Source organism: Equus asinus, chromosome 14, assembly GCF_041296235.1.
Source record: "Equus asinus isolate D_3611 breed Donkey chromosome 14, EquAss-T2T_v2, whole genome shotgun sequence".
Taxonomy (NCBI): Eukaryota; Metazoa; Chordata; class Mammalia; order Perissodactyla; family Equidae; genus Equus; species Equus asinus.
The window spans coordinates 12,816,617-12,828,534 of NC_091803.1; the positions used below are offsets into that span (position 1 = coordinate 12,816,617).

Consider the following 11,918-nt stretch of genomic DNA (forward strand, 5'->3'; position numbering starts at 1 on the left):
TTCATTGTGCTTTCTTTTTTTTTTCCCTACAGCAATTTTTCCATTTCTTAATCCAGTTTTTGAATTATTAAATATATTTCTATTTCCAAAGAGTGTTACTGATTTTTTCACAAAATCTGTAAAAAGGATAAAAGAAAGTCGCCTCAAAGATAAAGAAAAGGTAAAATCTGGGGGATTACATAAGAGTATTCACTTTTTGATAGTTTATTGAGCTGTATACATATGATTTGTGCACTTCTCTGTAAATTTTTAAAGGTAGATAGAGAACTCTAGGGTTTAGAGTAAGAGAGTTCTAACATTTTGGAGGGAATGAAGAAGGTGGACACTGGAGAAGGAGATAATCAAATAAGTCAGAAAGCAATGATTAAAATTTAATAAGTGTTAAAATTAGTATGTTACCACATGAATATTGTTGACATAAAAACTTTACCACTTCCCTTCAATAAATTGTGAAAAGATAAAAATTACAGCTTACAAATTATTTTACTGGTATTATAACTTCCCCAGATCTTATATTGGCCAAAAATCACTTCCTTCAAGCCTTTCATTTTGCGCTTTGCTCAATGGTGGGCCCCAGCAGGCTACCTCGTGAAGTATAGTATATCCTGAATTTCAGCCCTAACCTAGTCTGGAGTGGGCAGGAGTCTTCTCTGGGTATTGAAGCTGTAAGCTGACTAACCCAGCTTTGACTTCATGAGTCCTGGACATCAGCATCTGCAGGTCTGCAGGTCAGGTAGACAGGGCTGAGTACCACAGGATGTGACTGAAGATTGCATAGAATTCTGAGTGGGTGGGGCATTTGAAGATGTTTACACAAAAGCTGCTGCTGATCTCTGCAAATTTCAGGTTATTAATCTATGTGGCCATTCATTAAGAATTAAGGCAGGAGAGAAAAATGATTTAAGTCAGGGTCTTTCTCCTGAGCAAGGAGGCATGACAAGAAAGGGTGCAGGCAACTCTTTGACCAGGAAGCTGTGTTCAGAAGCCAGAGAAGCCAAGGATCAAAGAGAGCAAGGATCAAGAAGCAGTTGGACATGATGGCTAGCTTTTTCTCAGGTAAACATCATGCTCTCCAAGTTTGAAGCTGGATGATTTTGTTCAGACAAGACTAGTCACATTTATGGACTTGAAGGGCCTATAGTCTCAGGAAGAAGGCTAAGTACTGCGTTCCTGATTTATTTTGGGCTTCACAAGTGACTGTGTATCATTGGAATTTTTCTTCTGCTTCCAGCAACGAGTGGATTTCCTTCAGCTGATGATTAACTCCCAAAACTCCAAAGAAATGGACACCCATAAAGGTAACCAAGGAGTTTTCAGAGGGCCACTATGGGGAAACTTGGAGGGTGGGGATGGTTCCAAAAACATGCAGGAAGTTTTCCAGATAGATGAGAATTTCTGCCAAATTGAAGAACGGCGCATGTTCAGATATAAATTGTAGTCAGGGGAACTTTCTAGAAGCAAGCATGCACAACTTTCTTCAAAGCTTGATGGGCAACCATAAACATGTATTTCATGCCTAGAAGTCAGTCAGTGGTCTGTGGATCACCTACATCAGAACTTCTGGGGAGCTTGTTTCCATGTCAATTTTTAGACCTCATCCAGACCCAGTGAATCAGAGTCTCTGCCTGGAAATTTGCATCAAGGCTTCATCATGTCTGGAGGCACATTGCTCCAGTGTTGGGTGACATTCACTTTGACACTTGATTAAAGTTCACTAGCTTAATATACTGTAAAGTTTTAATTTTCTCCGTGTAATTAGTAAGTAACTAATGGGAGAAGCCTGTGAGATTGTGTAAACATTCTGTTTATCTTCAAAATCACCTACTAGTTTTATTAATGTGGATCTTTTTTTTTTTTTTTTACTGAAACTGCTATTACTGTGATGGTTGCAAAATGATAATTTTCTAATTCCATCATTTATTCTACATTTATGTGTTGAGTTTCCCTTTTAAGAGATAATTTTCCATTCTCTCCAATTTATTTATTTATTTGTTTGTATCTCTATAATCTCATTTATTACTAATTTAATCTTTTCCTACTTAATTCTTTATTTTGTTCCTCAAATTCTCTCAGATTTGTCCAATGGAATCTCTTTCAGGTGGGCTCCTGTGTCCTTTTTTAATATTCTTCCTTTTGAAATTTTACTTTTCAAGTACTTTATCTTTTAGTGCAACTTTAGATTCATGGGCAAAATTTAGCAGAAGATACAGAGATTCTTCACATACCTCCTGCCCTAGGTACATACAGCTTCTGCCACTGTCAAAATCCCTCACTGGAGTGGCACATTTGTCACAATCAATGACCTACGTTGACACATTATTACCACCAAAAGTCCATAGTCTACATTAGTGTTCACTCTTGGTGTTATACATTCTATGGGTTTTGACAAACATATAACGACATATATCCACCATTATGGTCTACTGAGTATCACGTATCCTTTTCACCTATTATTTTCTGATCATTTCCTTGCTTTCTGATGCAAGACATTCCAGATTTTTTTGTATTTCTCCTGACCAGACTTGCAATCAAGCATTTCTCCAAGGAGCCTGGTTCCTTTTAGTAAGAAATGGTATTTAGAAACAAAAATGTGTCCTCTTGTTTCTGATCATTTATAGTAGCTCACTGCTACTGAGGGTGTCTTTGCTTCTAAACCCTCTCGGTGGAGGTAGCTAAGAACATCAAATATTTTTACACAGATATGACAAACATAAATATTTCTGTATCTACCCATAGCCAGTGATGTAAACATGCTCTGTCTCTGTCTCTCTCAAAAAAGTCTCTGATTCTAGTTTATTTCTATGACGAGAATACTCCCATATGTTCAATTTCAAGTTACTAATGGTTTGACAAACACTTCACAGAATTCCTGAACATTTAACAATTGGTCCCTAGACAGCAGTGATGATCCGACTCCAAAACAAGAGTATAAATATAATATATCTATGTCTAATGCTTACATCTATTTCTATCTTTCTCTCTATCTGTCTCTCTCTATCTAGTCCAATACAGCTTTCTGTCGTGAAGGAAATATGCTATATTTGCACTGTTCAATATAGAAACCACTAGACACATGCCGCTATTGAACACTTGACATGTGACCACTACCACTGAAGAACTGAAACTGAAATAGTATTAAAATTTAATTGGTTAAAATTTAAATAGCCACATGTGGCTACCACATTGGACAGCACAGATCTAAACTTGGAGTATCATGAGATTCATACTAACCAGAGGAAAGAATATGATCACTGAATTTACCCACAACAGCATCACGGAAATCGTCATTGGGAAACCAGCAATTTGTAGTCCTTTCTTACACTTACTTTGAAAAGTTTTTAGTTTTGAATTTAATGACTATGATTGGTACCATGTTTATTTCAGTGCTCTAAGAATCTAAATTTCCTAATCTAGTCTCAATCAAATAGATTAGAGCCTGAGCATACTTAGTGTCTTTCAGGAGAAAAACTAAACTAAAGGGAGGCCAACTTATAATCACAAGGGCAGTTTTCTGAGCATAAAGTAGACAAAGAGGGGCAGCATATGCTGAGGAAGATGACATTCAAGCCATTAGTGAGTAAGCATTGTCATTACTCCTGCTGGACCCTATTTTTCTACATTTCTTGCTGGCCAATGCCCTCTACTGACACGTTCTTTCTTCTCCTATTTTAACGTTGTTGACTAGACTAAGGTCAGTTACAACTCTTCTGGCATTTTGTGTGTCTCTGTAGTTGCTGTATATATCTGAGGTCTTCCATTTCAAGACTTGTGCCCCAGGTCTTCCAATACCTGATGCCTCTCAAGTACAATCCATGCTTTTCAAGCTAGGTTGTGCACACAAACCACTACATCTTGTGAAACTTCAGATTTTGGTTAGATAGTTCTAGGGCAGAGGTTGAGATTCTGTGTTTATAATAAGCTCCAACGTACTGCTGAAGCTTCTGGCCCATGGGCCACGCTTTGAGTAGCAAGTGTTTATCTTTAGTGCAGTGTTATTCTCTTAAGTTCCCTCAAAGATGATTCTATGAAAAATCCTTTAATTTTCTCTACAATTAAGCCTTAATATTGAAAACTTTCTTAAAATTGTTCAAGTTATATTTTAGCTAGAGTAATTTAAGTTTTTCCTTGGGGGAGGATGCTACCCCATATTACTTATATAGTTGTAGTAAAGTACTTTTCGGATTCTCCAAGGGACATGCTAATAACACTGTGTATGTAAGCCAGAAATGCTATTTCTTAAATTACCCAGCTGTGTTGGTGGCATAATACAGGGTCTCATAACCAGGAGCAGAAGGCCAAGAATAGTATAGACCTTGGGAAAAATAGGATTAAGATAATTTTTGCCTTTTTCTGGCTTGGTCAGATAGCCATCAGAGTGCAAACCACTCTCAATTTGACTGTGAATTGCTTTTCTATTTTTTCTCTAGTGGTTTGGTAGTTTCATTTGGATTTCTAATAATGTAATCTGTGCTGTTTTACAATGACATGCTTTACCTAAACTGTCTTTCCTCTCCTTTTAGCTCTGTCTGATCTGGAGCTTGTAGCCCAATCTATTATATTTATTTTTGCTGGCTATGAGCCCGTCAGCAGTTCTCTTTCTTTCCTTCTGTATCTTTTGGCCACTCACCCTGATGTCCAGCAGAAGCTGCAGGAGGAGATTGATGCAACTTTCCCCAATATGGTGAGTGGATGATACCTGGAGGGAGGGGGAAAGTGAAGCTTTCACAAGAGTATCTCCTCACCACTTCCTAGAAGTGGTGCAAGAAAGCATAAATATCATTTCTTTCCGTGCTATTTAGGGAGGATCTAAAGAGACAAAAGCAAAGAGAGAAACCTAGGTAGTGTATTCTGCTCACATAAATATGAGATCTTTGAAAAATTGCTGGTCCTGGCATATCAATTGTCTGTTCCCACAATAATGTTAAGTAAAAATCACAAAACCTCAGTGGCACCTAACAATAAGTTATCTCTGTTGATATTGTTGATATGATCCACACATCTCTCAAAGTACAGAAAATGAGTCTGGGTGTGTTCTTCTCCAGGCAATGGTAGAGGCAGAGCATGAAGCCCAGTCCTGTGGGTGTCTTTCAAAACTGCCTGCATCACAATTAGCCATAATTCCATTGGTTCAAAGCAAGCCACATGACCAACCCCAGAGTTATAATGGGAGAGCACCACAAGGGTAGATGGCAAAGGCCATGAACATAGGAGCGAATGGAGAGTTGGAACCATTAGTGTGATCACCCTGGGTAAACTTTGCAGACAGAAGAAGCCTGGTGTACAGGAAAGAGCATAGGGTAGGAAACGGAAGACACGACTTTGAGTCCTAACTATGGTTTTGACAAGTCTTATGAAGTTTCTGAGTCATGGGTCCTCCAAATATAAGGTAAGGAGACATTTTAGGGCCTATGTAAATTAGAGATTATCTGTATTCTCTGATAAAGCCCATCTTATGATTCTTTTGATTACAGTATAATAGGTAACTTAGAGACAGAGACTAGCTAAGCATTGTGTTCTACCTTTCTTATGATAATAATTACAAGGCATCAACAATACTAATAAATAACATTCGCTTCATACGAAATATGTCTGTTCTAAATGCTTTTTATTTATTAACGAATTTAATCTTCATAAAATTCTGTATCAGTTAGGAAAGGCTAGGTTATTCCTCAGTAACAGATTACTCATCAATCTCAGTGACTTTGCATAGCAAAGGTTTACTTCTATCTCACATTTAAATGTCCAAAGGAGGTTAGTGGAGGATGGGAGTGGGAGTTTCTATTCCACATAGTTACTTGGGGATATGCACTACGATGCTCTGCCTTCTTGTAGCTGATTATCTGGAACATGAGGACTTCGTGTTGGCTGAAGAATAAAGAATAGAGTGATTTTTTTTCAAATGTTTTGTCCCCAAACTGACGTACATCACCTCAGCTCACAGCCTATTGTCAAAGCCCGTTTCTCCTACGTTCAAGTGGGCTGAGAAATTTGGGGGACTACATGGATGTTGGGTGAGCAGTGAATATCTCTGCCACACAGTGCTGTGAAATGTAAACTCTAATTATCTCCATGTAACATATCAGAAACTAAGCTGCAGTGAGATGAAATACCTTTCATACACTAGTCATACAACTAGTGATGAAGAAGCTGAGCTGTGATCCAGGGTGTCTGGTTCCTGAGCCAAAATCTTAACCTCTGCAATATTGCCTCTTCAATATAACACCAGATGATAGCCACATATTGTCCACACAGTTTTAAGATCTCTGCCAAAACTGGAATTCTTTGCAGTTGTGAAGACACCTGCCCTCTGGGGCTGGAGTGGGTTTTTCAGATCTTCAGAGCTTAGAGTCAAATCCTGAAGTGACGGTTAGGAGACTGTTCCAGCAACAGTGGGTGGGGCTGAGAGTGAGGATCTGGTGTTCTTAAAATTTTCAAGAGAAATGAAGTTGTCTGTCCTGGTAGCATTCCTTCTTATCCTCTCTTTGTCATATTTGGTTTAGAACGGTACTAGTTTCTCCTCAAGTTATTTATAGAGATTTTGTATAATTCAGTGTTTCCAAATTTTTTATATATAAGCTAAAGTGTTAGCAAGCAGGATTTTCAACTGAAAAACTTTATGTGGAATTGAGGATTTGCTCTTTTACACGTTCTCTTTCCTTGGTAGAGATATGTGGCCTGTCCTTTGAAAGGGAACAGTGACTTCAGTGTATTTTACTTAAGAGTAAGGGTCATAATATATTAGGCACATTTGTTCACATGAGAAAAGAAAATTCCTACATGGTAATGTGAGGGATTTTGGGACCTATTTAAAAGATTGTCCCAACAGTCTCCCATAGTCATAGCTACTCTACACATCTCAATGAGCCATCGAGGAGGTCAAAGGAGATGACAGATATTAAAGTGTCTATAACTGCTAAGGTCCTTTACCAAAATAAATTTTTTTTTTTACTCCTAACATTTCAGTAGTCCTGCATAAGCTGAGTGGAAAGTTGATCCCATTTCTCAGTTTATCAAAATCTGTTTCTTTGTTCCCAGGCACCTCCCACCTATGATGCTCTGGTACAGATGGAGTATCTTGACATGGTGTTGAATGAGTCTCTCAGATTATTCCCAGTTGCTGGTAGAATTGAAAGGACCTGTAAGAAAGATGTGGAACTTGGTGGGGTATTCATTCCCAAAGGAACAGTGGTGATGGTGCCATCCTTTGCTCTTCACCGAGACACAGAGCTCTGGCCACAACCTGAGGAGTTCCATCCAGAAAGGTACAAGGCCCTTGGGAAAGGGAACCCATGTTGGTTCAGGCTGGTTCAAGGATATTCTGATGCCTCTTAATATAGATGACAAACCTGTGATTGTACAATCTTTTATTTGTACATATTTTAATTTTTGTATGTTTTTTAATCTCATTACAAGCATGATCATTATTTGTTTTCAAAATTTTACAATCTTTAGACTAGATAAAAGAAAATTATAGGCGTCCACAGTTCCGATACTTTAAGAGCAATCTCACTGATAGTGTGATGTATGTCTTTATGGACACGGTTCTTTGCATATATTAATTTTTAGAAATTAAAGTTGTGTTATATTGATTTTGAACTGCTTACTTTATGTAACAGTAAACTATAAACAACATCCATGTTACGCTATATGTGTTTGTGTGTGTAATTTTATGCATATACCATTATTTGGTGAACTATTATCTGATTTTAGGAATATGGACTTTTGTTTCCTTTATGGTTTTCCTTACTGCTCTCTTCAGTTCTCTGATTTTGCCACAAACATTCCTACATTCTATTTTTTTAAACATTGTTACGATTTACTCTATGGAATTTTTTATGGAAAATTTTCGACATACACAAGTATATGTGTATTTGACATATACACACCGTATTCCCTACACACGTCTTTGGAACTGTTTTCATGCATCTATATGTGCCCAACAAAACTTACCCAGCAACCATCAACCCATGTCAGCTACCCAATCCAGACACCGCTGCTACCCTTCTCCTAACTCTAATGTTATTTTAAGGCCCATCATATGAAATTTTCTTGAATGTTCTCCAAAATATGAAGGCTCTTTAAAGAATACATAACCACAATGTCATTATCACTTTTTCCAAATCCACATTTTTTCCTTAATATAATAAAAAATTGAACAATGAAATTTGGATAAAACATGAGTCTAACCTTGAAGGAATTTAAAGCCTAGTGGAATGCATAGACAAGGAAGTCAGTGATTATGCTATTGTAGAGTAGCATCTTACTCCTATGAAAATCATCTGATATGAGCTATTCTATGGGAGACAGAGAAAGAGAGAGACAGGGAGGAGTGGGGAAGGGGAGGAGGGAAAATGGCAATGAAAATAATGGGAGACATTTCTCCTGCTTCTTTCCTCCATGCGCACATGACCAACATAAGTTAGCTCAGGTAGAGACCTACTTTTCCTTCAATCACTCTCATTTCTTTTTGTGAACATCTCACCACCCTGGAAACAGTTTTAATGTTTAAAGATAAATTTTGTTTTTACACAGCATTTGACTCATCTCCTCAACAAGACTGAAAGCTCCTATAGAGTCATGGGAATGGAAAGGATCTGTAGCTTTTAACTGTCTCAGTAAAATACCGATAGCAGGATGTCAATGACTACCCACAAGGGCATCTTGTATACCATTGGTTGAGAAGTCTAAGTGAAAACTCCAAACCTGTAGTTCTTGTGCTGTTTATGTTTCAATAACTTGTTTTCATCTACTATTGTGGATCCAGGTTCAGCAAGGAGAACAAGGACGGCATAAATCCTTATATATATATGCCCTTTGGAAATGGACCCCGAAACTGCATTGGCATGAGGTTTGCTCTGATGAACATGAAAGTTGCTGTTGTCAGAGTGCTGCAGAACTTCTCCTTCAAACCTTGTAAAGAAACACAGGTCAGACAGTTAACTTCCTACATAAATAATGTTTTATTGGGAGGTTTTTTTTTCTTTTTTAACTGAAGGAGTATCTCTCTACATATATATATATATTCTACATATATATATTTATTTAATATATATTTTTATATATATTTATATTTATATACTTATATATATTTATAAATATATATTTTTATATATTCATATATATTTATTATATATATATAGATAGATAGATATATAAAAGAATGTATTCTATTCAAATAGTAATTCATTCTATTGGCCAGAGAATCTATTTTGAACCATCTGTGAACTTTAGGGATCCTTTGTTCTGGATTGCTAAGACTGTGGCTTTATAAAGACCTAAATGTAAAAGTCAGGTAGAGTCAACACAGCGTGTGTGATTATGCCCAGTACTTTGAAGCTGAGCAAAGTTTTAAATTTGGTTTCAAGTCCCCTGGAAGGAAGGGGAAGTGTGCACAGTCAAGACGTGCAGTGACTACCACATCATGACTTTTGAAGGATGATCTTTTCCACCAGAACCTACTAAAGCTTCATGACAGTGGTTTTCAACCACTCTTTTTATAATGAAATAACCAGGGGGCTTTAAAAAATCCTATGCCAGGGAAAAGGGGGGGGTGGGGGTAGGGCACAAAGGGGGAAGTGGTGTACCCACAACATGACTAACAAAAATGTACAACTGAAATCTCACAAGGTTGTAATCTATCATAACATTAGTAAAAAAAAAAATCCTTATGCCTAGATTGTCTCAGAAATTGTAAAATAATTCTCCCAGAATGTGGCTTAAAAGCATCCCCATAGTTTCTCATGTGCAGCCTAGGTTGAGAATCATGGATTGAAAGCATTTATACCAGATGTGAGGGACTTCCATAGTCCAGGGTCATCCTGCCTCTTTGATCTCACCTTCCAGGAACGCTGCTCCAGTCTGTCTTTTATGTCCTAATAATGACTCAACGAATATTCTTCCTGCTTTTCTCCACATTATGTTCTCACCTTTCAAGTCCTCCTTCAATACCCAAGCCCCTCCATGGAGTCTTCCACTCACAGTCTAGAGCCCACCCTCTCCTCTGCTCTATTATTAGTTACTGCAGGCTGATGTCATTGGTCAGACCACCTAACTTTATACTTTGTCCTGAAACAAGCCAGTTTTGTTCTCTATGTTTTCTTTGTACCTATGAATATCTTTAACTTTAGCACCTCACATTATTGCTTTCATAGACTACCAACGGTGCCTTGCAGTCATCCAGTAAATGATTAAGGAGTAGTTTGAAGTTGATTTAGAGCTCTTGGAGACAAATTTTAAACAATTTTAATTTGAAAAATTTAACAACTGACATTTGTGTATGTGTATATTGTGTGTGTCTGTTTGCAGAGGATACGTATGCCATTTGAAATTATAAAATAACGAGGTTTTATATTTATGGAAAGATGTGGACTCTGTCCTCTGGAGAACAGAACAGAAGACATTGACTCATATCAAGCAAGGCCCTGTGATAAGGCTTATTTCTGTGACTTATGCATTTAATATACAGTTCCTTCTCTTAAGTATGCTTTCTTCAGGTAGAGGAGGATAGAGATAGTTTCCATCTCATTTGTGACTTTAGGGAAGCTGTGTGGCAGTCCTGTAAGTGTGAACCAACAGGAGACCAAGTCCTGAGAAAAAACAGGTCTCTCATACACACGTGATGGAGCAGACACTCCCTGTGAGCTCCCAGTCATCCACAGGCTGGTGCTTCTCACCCTTCATGGCAATTTACTGGTATTTTATCAACTGAGTTCAGAAGGTTGCTCTTCTGCTGGGTCCCACAGCACTGAAGGGGTGACTGAGTGAGAATGGAGCTAAAAGTATCAAAACACTGTAGGTCTTCAGAACTTCACCATCTGCCCTGCACATGGGAGCCAAGAGATATTAGAGAATAGGCAAAATGCTTCACAAAGACCTCTTCTCACCATGAAGCTGGATGAGTTCCAATGGAAGAGGTGACTGGACTCTTTAGAAAGTCAAGGATGGTTTATACAACAAAAAGGTGTAAGGCCCATTCAGGATTACATTGCAAGTGCTAATGTATACAAACTTAATTCTATATGGCTTTTAAAAATAGTTTGCTATAATGCTTCAGATTCTGGTTTAAATTTTAAATGTTCATCTCTTTTATTTAAAATGTAGATCTAAAAGGAATACAAACCAGAATGATTTAGTGTCCAGCCTGGTGCAGAATACATGTTCAATAGATAATTTTTTGAATGAATGGACAGCTAAAACTTTCAGTATCCAATCTGACCCAGCTTATAGAATCAATGTAAATAATCAAAGATACATGACACTAAAATTAATGTCCACATGTTTGTGAAGCATTATTTTCCTTAATGTAGCTTGTATACTTTGCTTCTGTTCTTGGTGGGACTTCATTACTCAGTTCTCATGTGCTTTTTAACTGTTTCAGATTCCCATGAAATTAGTCACTTATGGATTTCTTCAACCAGAAAAACCAATTGTTCTAAAAGTTGAGTCCAGAGCTGGGACCGTGAGTGGAGCCTGACTTTCCCTGAGGTCTTCTGCTTTGGTCTTCAAGGAAGCTGTATCCCAGAACAGGAGAGACCTCGATTTACTTTGTGAATGAAATCCAGAATAAAGATTATCTTAACCTACTCCACTTGATGGATGCCTATGGATTCTTACATTCATTGAGCTTTCTCAGTGTCTACTTAGAGTATCACATGTTTGTGTGATATAAAGGGGGGGACAAAGTAAGTGCCAGATATGTGGACTCAGCTTATCTGATTCTCCATTCACCCCCAGTTAGTACCATCTACTCTTCCTAAGCACTGATCAAGAATAAAACTTCCTCAACAATTTTATCAACAAACTTTAATGAAAACAAGAATTATTGTAGTGATTGTAGTAGAGACATTTATATCACATTTTCACTTTGAATATTCTATAAAGTTTTATATTAAACAAGTTTATAAACATCTGTTTACAAA

At 37.5% G+C, this 11,918-nt stretch overlaps 1 protein-coding gene across 1 annotated transcript in view; it reads left to right on the forward strand.

Moving 5' to 3' along the window:
- LOC106825167 (cytochrome P450 3A12-like) overlaps window positions 1-11,587 on the forward strand; it is a 28,679-nt gene extending 17,092 nt beyond the window's left edge. Inside the window, exons 8-13 of the mRNA XM_014831816.3 lie at window positions 33-160; window positions 1,232-1,298; window positions 4,521-4,681; window positions 7,036-7,262; window positions 8,765-8,927; window positions 11,378-11,587. Of these exons, the coding sequence (XP_014687302.3) occupies window positions 33-160; window positions 1,232-1,298; window positions 4,521-4,681; window positions 7,036-7,262; window positions 8,765-8,927; window positions 11,378-11,473 (842 nt within the window). The 3' untranslated portion in view covers window positions 11,474-11,587. The remainder of the gene's footprint in view (window positions 1-32; window positions 161-1,231; window positions 1,299-4,520; window positions 4,682-7,035; window positions 7,263-8,764; window positions 8,928-11,377) is intronic.
- Window positions 11,588-11,918: the final 331 nt, after the last annotated feature.